Source organism: Accipiter gentilis, chromosome 29 (genome assembly GCF_929443795.1).
Source record: "Accipiter gentilis chromosome 29, bAccGen1.1, whole genome shotgun sequence".
NCBI lineage: Eukaryota > Metazoa > Chordata > Aves > Accipitriformes > Accipitridae > Astur > Astur gentilis.
The window spans coordinates 20,238,412-20,262,274 of NC_064908.1; the positions used below are offsets into that span (position 1 = coordinate 20,238,412).

Consider the following 23,863-nt stretch of genomic DNA (forward strand, 5'->3'; position numbering starts at 1 on the left):
AGAAATATGGGGAGGGCTGCATCCCTGTGTGGCAGAAGGCAGACACAACTGCTATTTCTCTGCCATAGAACCTCCCATTATTAAAATAAGTGGGGGAAAAAAAAATCCTAAATGCTCTTAAGCACAAGAGCTCCTAAACATTAAAATGGAAGAATTTCCATTTTTATGAGTTTAGCAATGCAGAAAGTGCTGGCAGCCCCGCGGGAGGGAGCAGTGGAGCGCAGGGGCTGGCTGCTCACTTGGAGCCACCTTTGTGGCAGCGCAGCGTCTCCCTAAGTGGGCCTTAATGTGTGCTCTTTAATACATACGGAAATGTAAATACGAAAAGTGCTTCTTAGTCTTTTAACACACACCCACCTCAGTGACATGAGAGATCGTTAAATGATTTCTGCAGTTTCTCTCCAGAGCATGCTGGTCAAGGATTTCTGGTGCGTTTGCTTGTTTGGATTATTCCTCCTGCCTGCAGCAGCTGTTGCTGCACGGGTCTTCTCTCGCTGCTGGTGCAAACCCTCCTCCTGCTGCACCCTGCAGCAACAGCAACCCACCTGAATGGCTGCATGTTCTGGCCATCCCACAGATTAGGAACCCCCGGGTGGCACGGCCAGGCCGTGTGTGCCATGGTGGGCACCTCGGGCTGCAATGGTGCAATGACCAAAAGGAGAAAACCCATCCTCCTGCCTTCTCCTCTGGGACCTGGGCAGGGGAAGGGGACCAACATGAGCCCATTGCATGGCAGGGCGCAGAAGACCATGCAAAGCTTCACTCTTGCATTGCCCCTGCTCCTGTGTCGTCCCCCTCATGGCACAGGACCCCCCTCAGCTCCTGCCGCACAGGCTCTCCCCAGCTGACCCTGCTTTTAGCAGAGGCCGCTGCCAGTCCACGCTGCCGGCTGCCCAAGGCAGGGATCGTGCATCCACTCGAGTCCCCAGCTGCACCAATGGCACCAAGACCTTCCCCAGACCCACAAATGATTCCAGCCCCCGCTGCTCCACCGCGGGACGGCGGCAGGCAGGGCAGCGCCGCGGCTGCCACCCAGACCAGCGCTGGGTTCCATCACACTGATGATGCCTCCCCCCGGGAGGGAGAGCCGCTGCCGAAGGGGGAAGGTGCAAGCCAACAGCAGACACCACCAGTGCAGAACAATTCACATTTATTAGTTCATACAGCTAACACTCGCTAAACATGCGTTCAACACTTATTGGTCACATTTCCACAGGTAGTCAAGTCACAGAGCAGAGCAGCGGAGCAGGGGCAGGTCGGGCTGACACGGATCCGTACCGGTCCCGCCACGCAAGGGGAACCGGCTGTGCCACGGCGCGCCCGAGACGTGCCGGCAGAAACATTCATTTGGTCGTAGCGTAGTGACGGAAAGGCAGTTCCCGAGAGGCGCAGCACGGTGCCCGCTCCTCCTCGGGCGCTGCGGGGCGAGGGCGGCAGCGGCCGGACACGCTCTCCTGCCCCAGCCCCGGCTCTGAGCGTGCCAATGTTCACCGTGTGTCATGCCGAGGCAACATCCTGCTTCCCTGATTTATGCAAGGGATCGTGGGAAAAATGAAGTGTTTTACTGGGAGAAACCATCACCTGGTATATCAGTGGAAGGGCCCGAAGACCGGGACCAACCCGTCTTGGAAACATCCCGCAAACCAGCCATGGGCAGACACAAGCACATGGCAGCAAACTGGACCCGCTTCCTCCTTGAGCTGCCCAGCACGCTTACGCCCAGGACGTAGGCGTGAGGGCTCTGCGAGGTCCCAAGCTACAAATGCAGCCTCTGCATTGCACCTGCACCAGGACAGAGCTGGAACCAGGCCTGTGGCTTGATGGGCACCAACAAAAACCAAACTGGCGAGAGTCACGTCCTGCCCCGCCGCTGCAGGCAGGGGCTGCGCTCCACCAGGAGGGATGCCAGAGCTCAGCCCTTCCCTGCAGCGTCGCAGACCTCCACCTCGCTGTGCAGGGACACATGGCCGTGGCCGCAGGACACTGCCAACGCTGTGAAACAGCGGCTCGGTGCAGCAGTAGCCGCAGCGGTCATTGCCACGGCACATCGGTGCTGGGCGAGAGCACGGCATGCGCAGCCCAATGCCTTCCCACGGGGTCAGGGGTCCAGGTGGGATGCAAAGTCGAAACCGTCACCCGCGGGTTGAAATGCCGCGGCGGTAACAGGAACCAAGCCACAACCCACGGGAAGGGAAGCAAAACTCCAGCCATCACCCCCCCTGTTCTTCGCTGGCAACAAACACTGGCAGTATTTTGTTTTTCACACAATCCCTTTGAGATGATAAACAGGATGTCACACGAGGTAGTTTTGTTATGGAAATTGAGTCAATAATGTTATCAACTATTACAAGACATTTTATAAATTGAAAGAAAACAATGAATCACAAAAGGCTTTGTTAAGGTTGATCGTCATCTGGTTTCAATTTCTGTTTCTTTTTGCCCTTGGGGGCATTTCTTCCACTGAACCATGTTGCTTCTTTCATAGACTTGTTAGAGGTCAGCTGCACAGGAGCTCTTTTTTAATTTTTTTTTTTCAAGGGGAAGATATTGCCTGGGTTGGCCTCACTAGTTTTTTGCAGGGCTGGTTTAAACTCAGATTTGCAGATCCTGGCCAGTGAGATTGTTGGGAAGGTGGGTTTCAGCCCTGCAAACTTTTGCTGACTCTTGCTCAGCGCTGGCACTGCCTGCGGCTGCATCGGGCTGCACGGCGCCTTTTGGATACTCCTAGCAGCTGTAACTGAACTAGTTTCACACGTCGGTACCTTTCTCAAGCAGTCTGACTGAATCTACAACCTTACCGACCCATGATGAGAAAGTTGTACTGACTGGAAATTAAGATGCTCTAACTCATAAGCAACAAAGTCCAGAACACTGGGACTGGCTGCCAGGGATATATTGAGAAATTCCCATTTTCCCCTTTGCCACGAGCACTCGAACACATTTAACACCCAAGGCAGAAGGACGAGGTAAGGTGCGAATACAGACAAACCTCTCCCAGCCCTAGGAGCTGATGTGCCTTCATCAAAACTCTGAAGTTCCCTAAACGATGGTATTTTACACTTCACCATTTCCCGGTCCAACAGCACCGGCGAGAAGGAGGGCTGCGCGCCGCAGGGCAGAGGGGCTGCAGCCAGAGAGGAGGCAGGGCAGCTCCGGGGCTGGTGGGTGCTCCCCACAGCCCTGACCAGACCCCCTGCCTCTCTGCTCTCCCCAGCCCCTCGGCCACCCGTGCTGTCCTGGGCTCAGCCCCACTCTCCCTGCGAGCCCCCCGGGCAGAGCGGACCCCCAGCTGCCAGCTCGTGCGAGGGCAAAGCCAGCCGCAGCTCCCCTCGCCACGGCCTTGCAACAGCCCAGACGGCAACGTGCGTCTTCGGGATGCTTTTCCCGTTGGACCACGTCTAAGCCTTCAGTAGGCAAACTTCCCACAAGCCAAACCAAAAGTTTTTTCCCCCAAAATCTCCCTATGGGGGCTTTATTCAGCTTTCAGTGGCTCCTCCAAACAAGTCATGAAAGAAGCAACTGTTGCAACATCAAAACTAGGGTTTCTCTGGGTCACATTTTAAATACTTATCCCTGAGCTTCTGTGTATTGCAAACAACACACCGTGAACCCAGAGAAACGCCACAGCTTGATACTGACATCCTATGTATTACCCTCGATTTACACATCATCTACAACTTAAAAATTAGCTTCATACTTAAACTAGTTCCCCAAGTTTCCCCTTTTCTCCTGCCTTTTATGTGGCAGGGATGATTGCCGCTTATTATCCTGAGAAATAACAACATTTTCACAGACACCAAGCTTCATAGCTTCAAATCAAAACCAAGAAAGAAGAAAGAATGAACGGTAAATAGCACATTCACAGGAGAATCTTTTTTTTTTCTTTTTCATTTTAAAAAATGTAGTAAAGATAAAAGAAATTCAAGTTTTTTAAAAAAAGGTTGGTTTGAAGGACAAGACTGAATCTCCTTAACCCAAGGTGGCTGCAGCTCCGTGCAGAAGCCTGAAGAGCAAGGGCAGATTCTGCCGCGCGCAGCAGAGCGAGGGACGGGCAGCAGCGCGTGACGTGAGCTCGAGCCTTTGCATGGGCAACTGCGGGGCAGGGGCACGGCCACCCAGGCATCCCCCGGCGAGCGATGGCAGCCGTGCCGAAACACCGCGGCGCCCGGGAGCCCTGCTCGCTCTGCTGGCGCTGCTCGCTCGAAGCAACACCACAGCACTAGGAAAATGGGTGTTACTGGGGCAGCAGCTCGCTGGTACCGATTGCCCGGCAGCTGGCAAGCCGACTGACCACTTTGCACAGATCACCCCGAAAACGCCATGTTCCCCCTTTGCTCTTCGCGTGGCAGGAAACGGCAAAAGCTCAGGATTTAAGAATTACAGAAAAATCCAGACCTGCACCCCGATGACCCAAAGCAAGCAGTGCCGCTGCACAGCACCGCGGGCTAGCAGGCGTGAGATAAGAAAGACGAACGCTGCTGGCATTATTAACAGTTAGAAAGTAGCTAGTGCGTATGTAAAACGGCTAGAGAATTAGCTCCTGCTGCATCGATTTTGCCATGCCCAGACAGAGCCCCCTATCAGTTTTGAGGTACCTGGCATCTCTGAGCATCCCGGTCGTCCCTCCATCCCCCAGCCCTCTCGAGGGGCCGGGCATGCCGAGGACAAGGACTCGCTACTGACACGCACCGTGGGGTCAAGGCTCAGCTGGCGGGACAGAAGCCTGACCCAAAGGCAGGCAGTGGAAGAAAACCCAGCTGCTTTCAAAAAGCTTTTGTTCAGGTCCTGGGGTCTTCCCACGCGAGCTGCAGCTCAGCCCCATCAGCTGGCAGCAGCAGTTTCTGCTCTGTTCTCTGTACTGGGTGACGAGCCTCAAGCTGCAGAACAGCAGCGAGGATACCTTGGCAGAGTCCCTCTGAATATGTGAGCTTGAGCACTTCAAATTTATGTCCCAAATCTCTGTTCAGATTAAAAGTAACTCTTCAGCTTTCCATCTGCACAAATGCTATGAAGGAGAGGAGGGGGTCAGTCAGCCAATTTATCTTTCAAATCGGGGATAAAAATTGACTTGTCATGGCAGAAAATTCTACCAAAGACTATTATTGTTGATTGATTCCTCTATGACAGAAGGTCAGATAAGCAAGAGCAGATAGATACCAAAGATAATGAACTTCCCCCTACTAGCATTAAGCACAAATAAAATATGAGTCCCTGTAAACGGAATGTTACGTGAAGAATGGAACAAAAATTCCAACCTTTCCAGGGTGTCCTTCAAACCAAATTCACAAATACATCTAGTGACTGACCTAACATCTCTACGTCTCTAGCTACATTCCTACCATCTCATAATACCTGAGTTTGCAATGCAACACATTCACTTTACCCTGTTTAAAAAATACAAGTCATTAGAGGACTTGGTGCAGAAGATATTAAGAATGACTGTCCAGTGAGCTAGATTCTGGTTCGGTATATTAGCTTCTTCCTTACTTGTCAGTTTAGTAAGGCTTTTCTACTCCCTACAACAAATGGGTTATTTGTTAACGGATACTGCTGCCAATCAACCTTTCTCAAATTTGTTTTATACAACAGAAAGTAGAACGTTCTTGTCCATTCATCATCATAAATGATTTTAGTTTTTTTGGTGGTGGTGGTACAGCATTAGTCTTGGGAGTCTATTTTGGCTAAACACTGAATATCTAACAGATTATTTTTGTTGAGTATTTGGCAATAAGATGACCACTTTTATGTACACTAATTAAAACGAACTCTTAATTCATCAACAGCTTATAATAATTCAGTAACTGTAGAATAAAATTACTCCTATGCAATTTTAACAATTCCTTGAGTGTATAAAACAGCAAGCCAGAAGATAACCCGTAATAAAAAGATCATATCAAGCTATTTGGAAATTAAACTTAAAAGCTGAGAAATACTTTCTAACTTACAAACAGATATACTAAAATCTTCCCATTTACACTTGAGGTATAGGCTGTATGCAGAAGGCTTTCCTGAGAAATACGCGCTTGTCTCATTTTACAGTCAGAAAGTAAATGAGATTTACGGAACCACCTTTGGATTGTGAAGCTCTTATCAAGCTGAACTGCTGCTGGGCCCAGCAGCCGTTACCCGTAACATCCTATTTAAATAATGAAAAATGAGCAGCTAGTGGACTTTCACAAAAGGGAAACCGTCGAGCTGGAAGATGCCCAAGTGGGACTGCAAAAGCGGCGATGCCGCCGTGGGTCCGCGGTCAGCCAGCAGCGGGTCTCCGAGGAGAGGTCTGACCGCAGCGGTCAGCGCCCGGCACACGGCGCAGCCGCCGGCTAACCGAGAGATGGGCCAAGCCGGTGGGTCACAGCATCTCCTGGGCTGCAACCGAGGAAGCACCCGCTGGGTGAAGGGGAAGGAAAGACGACTGTGGTGAATGAGATTTTTCTCCTGTTCACCATCACATTCATCTCTCAGCAGCTCCCGTACCTCTGCGCAGTACTCGCTTTGTGGCACACAGCTGACATCAGGACAAGACAAAAAGGTAGCAACCGGTCCCTCCTACCCTGAAGGAACAGAAGTTGTTTCCCAAAATATTTTTAAAACAGCACTCAAACGCTTGTTAATGAACCCTCTTGCTACATAAACATCAGATTCATATCTAAGGACACAGGGAAGGAAATCTAGCCAGGGCAACATGGCTGCCTAGGAGAGCTACTGAGTCTCCAAATGTTAATTCTTAAGGAAGGAGATAAGAACAAGAGCATCTCACCCAACCTCTCCACCACCACTGTGAGCAGGAAGCCATGAGGTTACTCAGGAGAATACCCAAGTTTAGATAAACACCAGCACTTAGCAGTTACTCAAACAGCTAACCAGTTGTCCTTAACAGCTCTGGGCCCCCCAGCATAAGAAGGACACAGACCTGTTGGAGCGAGCCCAGAGGAGGGCCACGAAGGCGCTCAGGGGGCTGGAGCCCCTCTCCTGTGAGGACAGGCTGAGAGAGTTGGGGTTGTTCAGCCTGGAGAAGAGAAGGCTCCAGGGAGACCTTAGAGCGGCCTTCCAGTACCTAAACGGCGGGCTACAGGAAAGATGGGAGGGAATTTTTACAGGGGCATGTAGTGATAGGACAAGGGGTAAAGGCTTTAAACTGAAAGAGGGTAGATGTAGATTAGATGGAAGGAAGAAGTTCTTCCCAGTGAAGGTGGTGAGGCACTGGAACAGGTTGCCCAGAGAGGTGGTGGCTGCCCCATCCCTGGCAGCGTTCAAGGCCAGGCTGGATGGGGCTTTGAGCAACCTGGTCTAGTGGAAGGTGTCCCTGCCCATGGCAGGGGGGTTGGAACGAGATGATCTTTAAGGTCCCTTCCAACCCAAACCATTCTAGGATTCTATGATTAAACCAGTTCTCCATGCAGCGGAGTGGTGTGGAGGTTGTGAGATGGAAAATCCAAGCCTTGCAACACCTAGGACAGAACAGTTTACCAAGTACTGCATTCATACCATTCTTCCTGGTAAGAAGGGATTCCACAAGCAGCAGAACAGTCCTGGCAGAATATGACTATGGATCATGCATTCCCCGAGTCCAGCGGAGAAAGCCATGCCAGAGGACACTGGAGTCCCCTATCCCCGTCACACAGGTCACATTTAACCACAGGGTACGTTAACTGTCCCCACAAACGGGCTGCCTGGGATTGCTGCAATGCAGAAGCCTCCTCAGTAGTCAGATACCACCTTGGAGGAATAGACTAAAAGAGGCAATCCTGCCTCTTCTCTAAGTAGGTTTTTCCTGCTTTTGTGAACCTAAAATGGATGTTAAGGAAGTGACGAGAAATTACTTGCAGCTCTCTAGCAACAAGAGTACCTTTGTGTAACACCAGGAGCCTGCTACCAACTGCAGCAACGCAATTTCAGTCGAATGGACGGTGTGCAGCAACAGTGAGAGGCCAGCTGGTCAGGCTGGGGTTGGGGGCAGAGCCCACTCCTGCAGCTCCCAGGAGGGGACGGGGGCAGCGAGCCCCTCGCAGGTCGGGAGCACTACGATCCCGCTGGGGCGGGATTCGGGGAAACCGCAGGAGCTACCACCCGCATCTGAAAACTGCCAGGGCAAAAGAAACCAACTGGCTAGACAGACTTTTCCTTCTTCTCCACTCCCTGCCTTTTTAAAGTTATATTTAAAGAAAAAAAGCTTGGCACTTCTCTAACACCCACTTCTCCAAAATCGTCCATTTGGGATACTAACAGCTCTGTCGGTGCAGTGAGGCTGTTTGCTCTCTACGACAAACGCTTTTGGATACAAATCATGGAAAGAGCAGTGCGCGAACAGCATCTTCTCCTTGAGGTAGTCTTAGTCATCTCAGTCCCCAGCCCCCAAATACAAAAGAACTAACCCTAACAAACACTGTAACATTAAACATCTTCACATTCTGTAAACCGCTGGAGAATGCATCTGCTGCATTCATACAGAATCATGTGCATTGTGTTGAAGATCATACATTCAACTCTGTCGTGAAATAAATATATAGGAAAAAGAGTAAAAAAACAAAAACAAACAAAAAAGATTCTTGCTACAATGGCAGGGACGCCCACCGCCCCGTCTCCTGCCTGGATCGCGTTTGCCCCTCTCCCGGGGTGAGCCAGCTCCCTGCCTGAGGCGCAGCGTAAGGCACCGGCCGGGGTGAGCTGGGCTCACTCTTTGCTCACGCTCGTCTTGCAGGAATGTAGAACGGCCTTAAAAAGGAGAGGCAGCTGCTCCAGGGGGACATTCACCATTTTTCCTGGTAAGAAAAAAACCCCAGAATTAGCAGCCACTCCTGAATCAGATTTCAGAGACACCTAAGCCAGCAACACTGGAGATGGTCTTACCTTGAACCTCTCAGAGAAACAGTTAATCATCCTACTGCTACATTAGACATTTGATATTCATTTGGACACAACAGGATTTATTATTTACTGAATCGAAAGCAAAATAAATGGGCAAAGTCAGATCAAAATGATTTCTCCACAATGGAGCAGTATTTATAGAAACTGGGAAAGACTAAATCCCGTCTCTCCTCAAACTCCCTTGTTGATCTCGATGAGTAAATTATGAGAGCTACTCTGTGATTATTATCTAGTTCGTTACAACAGAGTAGGATGAAGCATATGGAGCCTTGACACAGGGAGGCAAGTATCTCCCTTTGCCATAACATTCAGGAACAAACAATGTTTTAGTAACACCAGACCTTGTAAGATCTAATTAGTGACACAACTACATTTGAAAATTCACCTGCGGATTTCAGAGGTCCAGATGAGCTGAAACCTGGGGGTTACACTGCAGAACTGCCTGCCACTCTGCCTATCATCTGCTCCTAATTAAGCAGCATTTCAGGGATCCGTCTATTTCTTATGAGAAAACTACTCAAGCCAGGATTACACCCTTTTGAGACAAAATGCCTCTGAGTTGGGATTGCAAGGGGGAAAATAAAACAAGAACCTGACCAAAGTACTTAAAGGGTGGCAGGTCAGAGCAAGGCACGTCTTCTTGGGAGCAGGGGACTCGGGAGCGACACGTAACGCCACGTCCGCCAGCATCACAGGGACAACTTGCAAGGAGCCAGTCTGGCTGGGTGAGCTAGGGGTGACGGGAGATCGGCTTAAAGGTGAGAGAGAAGCTTCGATAGAAAAAGATCCCACACAAACATACTCCACCAAAGTCAACAAGAATTTCAGTGTTATAAATTATTTTTCTTTTAAAAGCTAATTTCGTAACTTGCACACAATCTCAGAAGGAGACGAGCTCAAAAAGTTACCTGCAATATATCGTATCTCTGGCAAACACATCATTAAATCTGGAAAACGGTTTGGTTGGTGTGGGTATTTGTACTCTGTGAAGTCCTGGCAAACATACCAATACCGCTTATTCAGCTGCTCCAGTTGGGACGCGTTAGTTAGACCCCTGATGTCTGAAAGCGAATACAATTAGAGTAATGAAAACATGATGAAAACATCCTAGAAAAGCAGCAGACTCGCGCTTATTGCCATTTCTTCAGCAAAGACAAACTGACTGCTAAAACTCTAAGCTGAGTCCCTGCTTTGGAGATTGGCTTCGAGTGCCCAGCTGGACAAATAGTAAAACTCCCGTCTCCCCTCCCGGTGTGCCTGCACCGCAGATGCGCCTTTACACGCGTGTCTGGGTACAGGATTTCCTTCCACGGAAGACCAGGATGAGAACAGCTAATGTCCTAAGCTGCTCATCTGCAGAGCTCAATGGATGCTCTTGGAGATAACAGCTCCAGCAACCTTAAATCCCCGCCTGCCTGGTGTAAAGCAGCTGTATGTCAAGGTTTAGTCCTCACAGCGGATTCAGCGTAATACTTCCTCAGACACAAACATGTTGATTTTAGCTATATCATCTGGGCTGAGGAAAGCGCTCAACTCTATAATTCAAGGTATCATCATATTTCTCCCCATCTGCTTATGAATTATGTCATACAAGCTTTATAAACTTGTCAACTTGTTACTTTTAAATTTAGCTTTGCCAATGTCAGGCAACATGCACAAAGGAAAAATGGAGGTTTCCAAGCTATCAAACTGGCAGGAAGGCCCACTGTCACCGTTCAGCATGATCAACGGCATCGGGACGCTGCTGGGGGTCCTGGGAAGGATCCAGCATGGTAGAGCAAGGAAGGTGCAGAGCCTCGGTGCAGGCTGAGTACTGTAAAACCATCTGACGGAAGAGGCATTTATCTACTGCCCAAAAGCTGACTTTTAAAAATAATTCTCAGGTATTTCACATAAAAAATTGCAAACTTCAACTAAAAATAAAAGAAGACAGGAAGTTAATGAAAATACATTTTGGAAAACAATGGAGACAGCTCGAGAAGTGTATTATCCACTGTCAGGAAACTGCCCAGGGAAGCAAACCGGAACCTCAGCCCGGCACAGATTGAAGCGTCAGCACTATCTCCTCCTGGAAATGAGTGGGGGAGGAGAGAGCCTGCAGCACATTTTTACAGACTGTAACTATCTTTCACAGTACAAAAGACTTTGGGGATATTTATTTCCAAAATTACAGCTGAACACCATCCATTAAGCATTTGCCTCTCAACAGTTTTCTTCATTTACAACATGAAACGTCCTGCGAGGCCCCACAGACACGTGGCCACAACAAACAGCTGGGAAAGGGAAGGGGATCCACAAGCAATGGATTGAGACAACGTGCAAGACTGGAGACAGGGACAAGCACTACCGAGGAACAAAACCAACTTATTCCAAACTATCTCAGCCCACTGCTGTTGTTAGGAAATGACCAGGATCTTCTCACATGTTGAAGAATTACTCTGCATGGATTTTGAAATGGCCAGGGTCTTGCAGCAGCCTGGACTGCCAGCTTTAATACGCTGGTTAATCAACAGGAGCGTACAGTCCCTTCTTAGGCAGAATTCATTGCCTGCACATAAATACTTCATTCGTGATCACTTTTCACTTTGAAGAGTTAGCATTAGGTATAGAATCTGAAAAGTAGGAAGCCAGCTAGGTGACCTAAGTATATATCCTGAAGGTAAATATTTTAAAGAGTCAGAAAAGCTCTAAAAAAAAAGGAGCACTGGTTTTACAAATTCACCCTTTAAAGCAGAAAAATGAACAAATACGTTTTCTAATTGGGAATCTTTGAAAGGTTTTTATGCAAATAGTCAACGTTTACTTCAGGAAAAAAAAGCCATGCAAATCAACTAGATTTAAAGTATCATTTAGTTAACTGCCAAAAGAGTTACCTAAAGCAATAATACTTTTAGATGACACATCTTTGTCTGATGAAAAGTTTGTTAGCAGCTGGTAAGTCATCATTCACCCAACCTTATCCAGGAAGGTTTCACCAGCCTCTCTGCTCTGTTCTTATTCTGGTATTGGTACCCTTGGCACATATATAAAATGACATACTTACTGTCCCTGGTGCCTATATTTAAAGGCAATAAAAGTTGGCTAAGCAAATTAATTAATTCACTTCCAGGATTTCTTTATGTGCGTACCTAAGTGTCCCACTCTGCATGGTGTACGGTCTGCACACATACATGTGGGTCTTTGTGGCTCTCAGACCCCTTCCTCCCATTTTTCATCAGGGAAACAAAGACTGCTCAGACTGTTTCAGAGAATTTCTCCAGTGGGGCCAATACCTTCTCTTCGTCGACTCACCTTGATTTAGGAAGTTAATAGCTTTCATACACGCATACTCCTCGTTGCTGACCTTCAACTGGTTAAATTTGCGAAAGAGGTAGATCAACCGCTCCATCACCTCCATTCCCTCTTCACTGAATCTGGAGGATAGAGATCACACATCAACGTATACAGGACACAGTCTGTACAATGAAGGCAAGAAACTTATTAAAATAACTTCAGAGATTTTAATGTCTTCCAAGAGAATTTAAAAAAATTGTCATCAAAACTGCTTGAAGTCTGTGGGCACCACTAAATTAAAGTAGAAGAAAAATGACTCAGTTACAAACTTGACTGCTACAGATATTTTAGCAAAAACCCATCTCTTGGTGTTTCAGTTTATCCCCAGCCTGCTCTGACAGAGGAAAAGGTTTGATGGAGCCAGGAATATGCAAAAACTTTGCGTGTGCTTGTAGGCACACTGCTTTGCCTCCATATGCTTGTATGTCCCCAGATTTCAATGAAGATTGTGTCTTTGCACTTCGCTGGGCTAACAGGAGGTTTAACTAAGCAGTTTGGGGAATGAGATGAGATTTCATAGAAATGTGGAGTGATACTTGTCTTGTAGGGCATGAAAATATCCTGCAAAACACCCGTCATCCTGCCAGATGCAAGGGTCAGTAGGTATTCCCCTCCTGCCTGGTATTGCACTGCACCTATCCGCGACAGAGAGCAGCTCACAGCCACGTTATACAGCACTGCGCCGTACTCCTGATGGGTATTTCTGCAGGATAAAAGCACCTCTAGCAATCCTTGGAGTGCTTCCCCCCACTCAGAAGACAAGCTGCTCCCAGCAGCATTTCACATGTTCTTGCCCCTCACCACCTTGCACCTTCCTTCAATTTGTGCTTTCCACCATTTGCAGCAACCCAGCGTAACCTGCACGGGCCACCAGCAGAAACACCACCGCATCCTTGGGGGCCTGGAGGTGTCCCCAACAGCTGCACAGCACCCTGCATCCCACTCTAAGAAATCCGGGATTGGTGCTGCTTTACAGCACATTACAGAGGGATGCTGGCTCTCTGCAATAAACACACCCAACCTGATAGCCAAGTTGTTGGTTTTAAACAAACCCCTCCATTCTACAAAGCTGATAAATTAATTTTAACCTTTGCCTACAGAATCAGCACAATGCCCAGGCTTTGGCTCTGCACAGCACATTTCAGTGTATCAGCTGAACAGGGCAGCACCCAAGCAGGGCTGCTCCGGTGGTACAGGACTGCAGGAACACGGACCCAGACCCTGCTGCAGAGACGCTGCCTCCCAAAACAAAGTGCATTTCCAACAGCAAAAGTGCCTCCAATTTCTCATACCTGTACAGTGCTGTTGGAAGTTGCCTGGATTTAAACACTGAGGAATTACACTGACCCATGTACAACAGTGGCATGCACTTCATTTATCTGACAGACAGGTGAGGAAGCTCACCTCCCGAAAACTCCCAGGAGTGACTCACTGTACTTCCACAAAGCCGTATTTATTGCCTGTTCATTATGGTTTGTTAATTTTCTTCAGCTGAGAGCTTCTGGGGTGAGACATACTGCAGGAAGGCTGGAATCCTTCTCACAAATAAAAATACGCATGAAACCACAAATAACCAATGTTAAAGGGAGTGAAACTGCAGGCTATGGTCTGAGGTTGAATTGTGCAGTCTAAGGAACACAAGCCTTTTCCTTCTAAACCTTCCCCCTCAAAGAGGACATGCAGGATTCATTGCACTTCATAAATGCATATCAAGATCCACCCAGAAAAGCACTGCTGCTAGTGTGGACTGTCAGGGATCCTCCGCTGGGATCTGGATCCACCATCTGTACCAGCCCTGGAGTATCTCAGCAGGTACAGCCGCTCTTGTTTCTGAATCTGTGCCGTTTGCTGAAAACAAGCCACGCGTTTCTCCTGAGCACCCACGCTCGCCAAGGGAAGCCAGCGACAGAGATGGGCAGGAGAAGGCACGTTGATGCAGAGGGAATGTAAATCTCCCCAAACTCTCCTGGGAAATTGCCTGATGTAGATTTTGTGGGTGCAGAACGAGGTCCTCCTGCTGAAGAAGGGGCCAGGCTGCTTCTTCAGGAGCGACATCTCGTGTGTGCGCCATGCAAAAGCCATGGCATAAGCAACAGGCAGAAGCGGAGCCGGAGGGAACGGAGGGCTGCCGGTGTACACAGGCATGGTCCAGGACCATCCTGCACGTGCCAATGCCCCCTCGGGAACACATCTCGCAGCAACACCCCTGGTTCCAAAGAAACCACATATTGCAAAAATGCTCAGAAGTGCGGCAGAAGTGTTTAGGGATGCTTCAGCTGCACTCTGGCATTGTACAGCACAAAGAATAAGAGCACAGCCAGAAAGCCATCTTTGAATAGAACAAAAATAGAACCTTTTTCACTGAATAATACCTTATTTTGGCATGTGTGTTTGTTTACTTCAAAGTTATTTGTAAAATGCATGGTGGAGTTTGACCTCAGAGAAGTGAAAACAAGCTATCTGAACTCCAGGTCACTTCTTCAAGAAAGTAATATTGTAAGTGATGAAAGCCTTGTCGGCTAATCTAAAGTTGTACAAGTTTTCTTGCTCTCAAGCTGACATTAAAAATCTTGCAGGTGCAAGATTGCAAAGCTCAAGAAGTTAATGAGCACAAAGACCACTCAGTCGTCTGTTGGGTTTAATTGTTTTTAGAGCATGCACATTTTTACCAGCCACTCATCACTTCATAAATCCAGGAGAGCTCTTCTCTCATTCCTGCAGTTGAACTGTCTTACTTTTCTGTGCATACTTTCCTCCCCCTTTCAAACAAAGCTGTTCTGTTTTTCACAGCCCTATTTCTTCTCGAGGACTGACTCCTCCACACACTTTTCCTCACAGTTTACACCAGGCAAGTTTCTGGCTGGGAGTTATCGGGATCAGCTGGAGAGGAGGGGGAAGGGAAGCACTATCAGGAGTGCTGGGGGAGGTCAGGAATCTATTCATTTCATATTCATCTCCAGAAAAACAGCACAATAAAAGAAAACATTTGATCTAGCAGGCAAACAGAACATTTAGCCAGTTGTTAGAAGTGATTAAAACACAGGGGCTGCCTTGATTTGTCACCTACCTAAACATTAGAGTTGCTCCCATCCTTTTGCTAAGTAAGAACAGAAATTAACCTCAAAGTGCCAGATTATCACAGCTCAGCAAGATTTCTTCAGCCGGCTGAGATCTAATGAACTTTGGTTTGCAATAATTACTGATCAATGCCAGAGCTCTGCAAAGAAACAGGGGCTCTACGAGGAAACTCACAAGTCGGACACCTCTCCGTAAGAGCCCCTTACAAATCCAAAGGGATGAGTTTTTCCACGACTGCATTGGACAGGGTGACTGACACCCATGACCTATCCCACTGCCGCCAGCAGACAGTCAAGCTATGGCTGAACTACCATAAAGACAACCGAGAGGGAGCCACGCAACCTGAAACCCCTCATCTGTGCAACTTCCCGCTAAATGGCTTTTTTGGTGTGCGTTTTCCCACATTACTAATGACAATTAATGATACTTGAAGAGCTATATCAGAAGAAGAGACTGCAGAAACATTCCACTCCCAAGAACACCTATTTTCATCCATGTGCACAGATCTTCTCTGAAGGACTTTCGAGGCAACCAGCTCTGAATTGCCGGTTTCTGAAGGGCGAGGATTCCTCCTTTGTCTTGTTTTCTTACCTCTCGCTTATATTTATCGCAAACTCAAAATGAAACAAACACTTCTCTTTTGAGGCTCTGACCAGGACAGCAGGAACAAAAGGATGGCTGAATGCAGAACAAGTGTTATTGTGGTTTTCTATGACCCTTACTGTTCCTTGCAGGAGCAGCACCAGATGCACGATGAATGGCCGGGCAGAACAGCACCGCGGAGGAACCTGCCCCAGGAAATGAGACACCTGGGTCCAGCTCTCAGCTCCTCCGCTCGCCTCTGCCATGGTCTCAGCCAGCCAGCCCCTCTGGTTGTCGAAACAGACACACAAAGGGACCTCAAGGAACCGTTAGATACTGTGATGGCTGAGGACCACAGCAGTATTTTAAATCTCTGCTCATCGGACGCGTAGATACCCCAGTGACTCTTGCAAAATCGCCAAGTCTAGCAAGGGCAGAGCACAAATGGGACAGATGTTAAAAGGGAGGGTGGGCAGCAGTTTCCGTAAATCCGACCTATTCTGCTATAATATTGTGAGATTGTGAGTCTACTACCAAAAGGAGGATCTGTCTGGCACCAAGACTACAAAACAAAACACCCAAACCAAAAAACAACACCCTGACCAAAATGATAAATGAAAGGCAGGTTCCTCAGAGCATCAGATAGCATGTACTATGGAAAAAACAAGAGCTAAGTTGCAACATCTTTAAATTTATGTAATCAAAACAATGAAATAGCAATTAATAATGAACACTTTGATAATACAGACAACCAGCTTTGTGAACAACCTTTCCACTGGCCCAAAGGGTTTTTAAACAGGACCTTCCGTCCTGTATCTCAGGGTTACCCAAAGTGTTGCTTAGTTTTACTCTCCCCTTAAAAAAGGAGGTTTGTAGGGCTGTGCTGGAGGACAACATTGCTATGGGAACTTCAAAAAGCACCATATAGCACTATGCACCTTCCCCTGCAGAAGGAAGTTTTGGTTCAACCCTAACTAACCATGGCGTACTTTCTAAGCCTGGAACAACCGTTCCCTAAAAAACAGAAAAGGAAAACAGCAGCAGGTGAGGTGACCCATCCCAGAAGAGGTGGTTAGTTGGTCACAGGGCCAGAAACACGCACCCGACCGCCATTCTCCCAACGGCTCCTCCATCTCTAGATCTCGCTCCCTTACCCACGGGCTCAGCACAACATCTCACCTGTGCAGCTCGTCGTCAGAGGGAGAGTACTTGGAGGTGACGTCTGCAAGGTCACCAAAGATCTGCTTGCTGTAAACAGTCAGCGAGGAGAGCAGGATTAGCTCCTGCCAGGTAGAGCTCAGCAGGCAGGTATAGTCTTTGATGGAGAGTTCACAGAAGAATGGCAGCTTCTTGATCCAAGCAATCTGCCTGAAAAGCAATTCATCCGCCAGACGACACAACAACGCAAACAGCTCTGCCTGAGTCACTTTATACCTGCAGGCACAGTTAATATGAAGGCATAAATACAATTAACAACATTGAAAGACATCATCTGACAAGGGACTTGAAAAGCAAGGCAAATGCCACAGGAATTTGTGTTGGAGTGCCAAATGTGCCGGTGCCCTGAGTGTCACCTGGCAGCAGGAGGCGTGATGGCCAGCACCCAGCCTGCCTGGCCAGGGGCTGCAAGAGGAGCCCCCCACAACCCCTGGGGTCACCCACCCGGCCAGCACCCAGCCTGCTGGGCATGGGGCAGCTCGGCCTCAGAGACAGCCCTGCAGCTCTTGCCAACGGAGGGACTACCCAGCTTTTTTCCACTTGTGTATTTTTCCAGCTTAATTCCATGCTTATTACCGGGCCTTTTGTATAGTTAATGCAGTCTCAGGGCTGAAACCCATCGAACCCACTCCCGTGCAGGCTCAGCCTGGCCATGCAGCCTGGAACCCCAGCCAGCTCCGTGCATGCCAGCTCCAGCCCCAGGCAAGAGCACAGGCCACCCACAGGACGGAGTCCGCTTTGCTGCTTGCACTACGGCTGCATCTTCTCCCAGTGGACGTGCTCCCCGAGCCGATCGGGCTGTGAACGCACGCACCCAGGCACCCCCCTCGCCGTCAGCAGCCCCTGCGGCACAAGCTGCAGCCACGTGTGCAGGCTGGGACAGCCCGGAACGCGCAGCCCTGGGCAGCCTCCTGCCCCACGCCGCACACACTCACCCGTCCTCAATGAGCATCGGTGTGCCGAGCGGCTCCAGGTCCTCCGCTGACACTAACTGATTGATAAGACTGTGCGACTGGGGGTCCAGGCTGCGTGTTTGGGGGGGCATCAGAGCGGAGTGAGCAGAATAGCTAAAAAGGTGCGGGAGGTACTGATAGTGCGTGGACACCGGCGTCCCGATATACTGATCCCTGAGTGCAGCGAATCCATTCAGCTCCACAGACCTACTGGAAAAGGAAAAGCTTTTTAATATACCCCCCAAATTCCACTTGATTCACTAAAATGTTGCATCCAGCTCCATCAGAAATGTTAATAAAAATAGGGAGGAAAAAATCAGAACAGAAAATGCCTTTGTATTTAAATGCCCTGGATTTAAATACTCTGGAAATAATTGAGAGTGTGCAGACCAGACACCTTATACTTGCCTCACGTAGAGCCTGGCTCGGCACTAGTTACCCTTATGGAGATCCGGGAACTGCTGCTGAGCAGCCATGTGGAGAATAAAACAGAAACCCAACTGTACAAAGCATTTCCATCCCAGCTTCCTTAAACAGCCAAAATTTAGGACTGTAAATTAAGTATTTATGCAGCCAGTGAATACAAATATCTCCTAGCTTAAGATGCAACTGAAAGTAGATGTAATGCAGGTGAGAGATTCTTGACATGTTTACAATCAAAGGCTGCATCAGGAGGCTAGCACTCCTATTCCTGATGCAGTAACTGACATTAATATAACACAATCAATTAGTAACCTAAATGGAGTCATTTATTTTCAAAATCTGAGCACAGTGCAGAAAAAGAGCTTATGCAGAATGAGCAGTGAAAGGTAATCAAGTTCCCATGATCTGCCAAAAAGAATATCAATACAAATTAAGAGATATATTTTAAATGTAATTTTAACTCAACATTGCCTTCTTTTTCATTTGCTCATGACCATTTCACCTCCCAGTTCAATTTTTTTTCAATCCAGTGGCTGTCCTTCTTAAAACACAATTAGAAATGTAAGGATCTGCAGGATGCACAGTTTACACAAAGATGCACTCACAGTGTATTCTTCCTACATTGACCCAAAGTATCGCTCAGGGAAAGACAGTCAAGATTACTGTAATACGAAATTCTTCCAGGGGTCATTCCCACCTTGAAGATGGAGTAGAAACGGGTGAAGGCTGGTTGCTCTCAGAAACTCCATTTCCAGGGGAACTATGGTCACTGTCTCCGTTGTTGCTCCATGACATGTTTGCCTCTCCCTCAAATTCTTGCCCAGACATAATTCTCTCAATCTCTTCCTCTGATATCTGTCAAATACAGGACCGTTATGGTTACTTCAGTTGAGAACAGAAGGCAGAGCCTCGGTACGCGAACACCTTGACCATACAGCCACATCCAACAGAGCTGAAACCACCCTGCACCAGGAGAAACGCTTCACCATTCCTGTAGATATCACACCTTTCCTTTAAACTTAACGACATACATGAAAAATTCTATTTACTGCTAATTGCAGTGACCTCCAGTGCCTGCAGTACAATCAAGTGACGATAACACAGCAGGCAGGAATGGACACATGAAAAGACAATGTCAAATACACACAGCAACGAGCCATAAATCAGCCACTGTCACACAGTGAGCAACCTGGGAGTAATAGAGGCCAGTTCATTGGGAACATCACTCAGTACTCGGCAGAGGTAAAGGCAAACAGAAGGTGGGGTAGGCTCCAGTTTGATAAAGCAATTGAGAGAGGCAAGGTGACACATATGAAATTAGTCAGGAAAACATTTACAGGGAATCGTTGTTCACTGTTTTTCCCCAGGTAAGAACCAGATGGCACCCAAAGAAGTAATCAAGCACCTAATACTTTAAAACAAGTATTTAGAGAGTAATATATATGAAATTAAAATAGACTTGAAAAAAATAAAAAAATTAGTTCACTGAAGTATAAAGTTTCAAGGAAGAGCTGGGTACGCTCCTGGAGAAATGTTGCACCGGTAGTGGGGAAAATACAACATAAAAGTTTCTGGGCTTTTTTTTTTTTTTAATTCTGTGCATGTTCCTTAGCGAGGTTGTTGCAAAATATGGAAAGACCTCAAGTTAACATGCTGCAAGAAAGTGCAGTGAACTCTGAACATCGTTTTCAAAAGCCAAACATTGCTTAGACAGTTTATTCCAGTCTTGCAAAAGTGTCAGAAAAACTCAGTAAGCTTACCCAGGTACAGCATCTGAAGACTGCAATAGCTAAATAGTCTCACTGCAGGAAATGGAGTTGATGGCATGACCTACGGTCCAACATTGACCGATCATGCAAGTCTCAGATGAGCAAGGGCCCACTCTGGCTAGCAACACCTGCTGTTTTACTACAGCTACATTGCTCAGAGACCCAGTAAAAATTGTTACCTGGCCAGAAATTAAATGTTTGTTCTTCTTCAATAGACCCCCACAAGCTTTAAGAATCAGTAAATAATGCTGTTACAAATATGATGTTTGCAAACAGCAGAAAATGTTCTATCATTACTAAGAGATTTTATTGTTCGAGCTAGGATCTGATGCTGGCCACAGGCATGGCCGCACTGTCTAATTCTTGCCCTTTTCTCGGTTTGCTATGGAGAACCTTACTGAGCAAGCAGGGCATCTGGTTGCCTGGCTTCTCACAGTTTGGTTTTGGACTGGGGCGAGTAGTCTCTTCTTCGTAGGCACAGAGAGACAAAGAAAATGCTTTCAGTGTTATTTTTATTTTATTAAAATAAATAGTAAACTTTTAAAAGACCTCTTTTCTAGAAGCGAGCTGGAAATGGCCATCATTTCTCACGCGTGCAGTACAAGCTGTTGTGCTGAATTACCTCGTGCTTTACAAGACATCTCCAGACAAGCTGCACCATCAATCAGCCAGACATTTACTGGGTGCCCCGCTTGCAACAACTGAAGGAATTGCAGCAGGCAGCCTGTGAGATTTACTGGGAGCTGCGGAGGGACGGACGTCCTTGTGCGGCTCACAAAGGACAGAGAGCTGCAAGACTGCCCATGAATTCACATAGGCACCCTGGGACTGCGCCGTGTCCCCTCTGAGAACAAGCAAGCACCGAACTTTATTTACAAATCTACAGTTCTTGACGTAATTCTACACTTGTGGAGAGTCTGCTACGCCAGCAGAAGGCAGAGGCAGGGCCGAGAAAGGCTCAGTCAAACGAACCCCAGCCCCATCCCACGCTGAGCTGCTCCCGCGGTCCGAGCCCACCGCTGCGAGAGGAGCTGTGTGCCGAGGCCAAGAGAGCAAAAGCTGAAGGGAACTGTGGAGAAACAGTCAGACACGCTCACCTGGACAGGTCCGATGCTTTTGTTTCTGCCTCCGGGCATGCCATCCTCTCTGATTGCTGAAAGAAAACAAACCAAACCTTGGTGAGGAACACTACTGTTCAGTATTCCAGAAATACATAAGAAGGTATCTACTATTTTGAAAAAAATCTTTGTATCTTAAAAGATTCATTTTGTTCACCAAAACACAGAAACCTCCAGTGCCTGCCAGGGCACTGGAGAGCTCAAGCAGTACACACCATGATCCTCACCCCAAAGGGTATAAACGCATCGATGGGGCTACAAGCATTACTCAGGGAGTTTAGTATTTCTTCATGTGATCCTTGAGTGACAGGTAACGAAGGAATAGCAATCCTTTATCACAGTTACTTCCAGCATAATTTGAGAGATGGCACACAGAAAGCAAACCTACTTCACCTCCAGAAATAATGCAATGAATACCCACGACTGCTAGAAAATGAAATGCAAACGCTGGCGTTTCTAACTCCACTGCCCACAGCCCTGTGAACCATCGCGAGCCAGACTCCACCTGGAGAGACACCAAGCAGTGCTACCGACAGCACAGAGATAAAGCACTTCACTGGTAACTAGTAACGCCGCTGTCACTTCAGACGGTCAGATCTCCTACAGCTATCACGGAAAATGGAGGGGAGATGTTTTACCCAGCCGGCTGCATGCAAAGCTGTTGTTTAAAATTCGAGTTACTAGACCGAGCTATGCAGTTTCATTTCAGAAGGGCAGCCTAGCTTCTCAATACAGCAGCTGCATTTTTAAGGCTCTTTAAACAATTTCCAGGGAGCTTCAGTGAAGTCCAATTAAGGGGATTATCCTAGAGCTGCTTCTCTACCTCCTTTTCCCTTTGCTTTTCTCTTTGTCGGCAGAGCAGCTCTGCAGAAGCAGTCAGCGTTCGAGGACCAACGCTGCTCCTCGTGCGCCTCCTCTCCCGGGCCGGGTCCCCCTGTTTATCAGGTCCCAATCTCTTTCCCACCGCGACCTGGCCAGACTTGGCAGGAGGCTCTCCCCAGCTGCGCGGTGACCTTGCTGCTGCCGGCTGGCCTCACCCTGCTTGGCACACAGGGCTGCAGGAGGCCCTCCCGAAGCAGAAAATGACACAATATTTAAGGAAAAATTTCTGTACCAGAAAAGGCACGCTGCTGCTTGATTTTAAATATCCGCAGCTCAAATCATCCTCGTTTGCCTCGGTGCTGCACTTGCAACTCAGGGATTACAGACGCGGGTTCAGCTAAGGCAATTGTAGCAAGGCAGAGCTATGCACATCCTGCACTTGGACCTAAACTGCGTTTTCCTGAATCAAAACCACCAAGTCAAGCAATGCAAATCACTACGCAAAAGCGTCCTGATGATTTACAACTCCAGCAGTCCGTGACCAGCAGCACAGCGATCCCTGTGGCACCTTACAACACCACGTTACGAAATCAGCAATACAGTTTTAATCCTTCTAACGCAAACTCTATCACCTCCACAGAAGAGCAAGTATTTTTATTTAAAATGCCAGATAGCATTCACTTAAGCACACTGGAGAAGCCACAAACACAGGATATAAAACAATTATGGTTACCTTCTACATCACACAAATCTCTTAAGATACAGCAAGACAATAAGCTCATTTTAACAAACAAGGCTGTTTATTTTCTATGAAAGCTCATTCCAAAAAAACATTATTTTCTCATTAAAAAACGTGGCTGATGTAAAACTAAGGTCTCTCTTACTCCCTTTAGGTTTTTTTAACTTAATGGAACTACAGTAAGAGTTTTCCAATTTGGGGGGAACTTCTCTAGTTTTTCCAATGTATTTTATTGCTAATTGTGATTCCAAAGGCTTCTCGGCTAATTCCATTACAAGCCATGGACATAAATTGTCTTGGTCTTTTGATTTCAAAGCGTAATTATAGCAGACATTAGCTTACATCTTCCTTTTCTATGTCCACATCATTTTATAGAACCCCTTGGAAAATCTGCCTCTGCAGAGTTTACAGTTCTTAACCACGGAGACAACGCTGGTCGTCACCAGGCTGGTCTTTACTCTGTGCTCCAGCTCCCATCGCCCCAGCAGAGCTGCCCTCCCTGCTGAACTGGTTTGATGAGCTGCCTTTCAAATTGGCAACCGTTGCCAGCCACTGCTGAGGGCAACACTTTGCAGGAACTCTTGCACTCGCCACTCAAACCCACTTTAACCCCTGTGTACTAAGAGGAGCTTGTAGTTTGGCTGCGCCGGTCCTTGCAGCAGTGGGTGCCATTTAAACCAGAGCTCTATCCAAGGCAGTACCCAAGCTCATGCATGTTATCTTTATGACTGCTGATATTTTCAACAACTGGAGGTTAAATGAACCCCATTACTCTTGATGCAGTCACCGTCACTCCAGCAGTTCTCCGCTGGCCAGTGGTTTGATGCTTGGCGGACTGCCTTGCCGGACCCTGCAGGCATAGCCCCCGACAGCCAGACTTACAGGATGCAAACTGACTTTGTTTATTTTTGTAAATTCTTACAACCGTTCCTAGCTTAAATGGAAGAAACCGCCCCCCAG

The 23,863-nt window shown here is 47.7% G+C and overlaps 1 protein-coding gene across 3 annotated transcripts in view; it reads right to left on the bottom strand.

The window, feature by feature from the left end:
* Positions 1-1,150: 1,150 nt before the first annotated feature.
* The window catches only part of NR6A1 (nuclear receptor subfamily 6 group A member 1), a 101,348-nt gene continuing 78,635 nt past the window's right edge, over positions 1,151-23,863 (bottom strand). For 2 of the 3 annotated variants that reach the window (XM_049831619.1, XM_049831621.1), the window contains 7 exons: positions 21,322-21,377; positions 19,153-19,310; positions 18,015-18,242; positions 17,041-17,295; positions 12,160-12,281; positions 9,777-9,929; positions 1,151-8,762 (listed from right to left, as the gene is read on the bottom strand). In XM_049831619.1, the coding sequence (XP_049687576.1) occupies positions 8,674-8,762; positions 9,777-9,929; positions 12,160-12,281; positions 17,041-17,295; positions 18,015-18,242; positions 19,153-19,310; positions 21,322-21,377 (1,061 nt within the window). In that variant the 3' untranslated portion in view covers positions 1,151-8,673. The remainder of the gene's footprint in view (positions 8,763-9,776; positions 9,930-12,159; positions 12,282-17,040; positions 17,296-18,014; positions 18,243-19,152; positions 19,311-21,321; positions 21,378-23,863) is intronic. The other variant, XM_049831620.1, reaches the window with a different exon arrangement.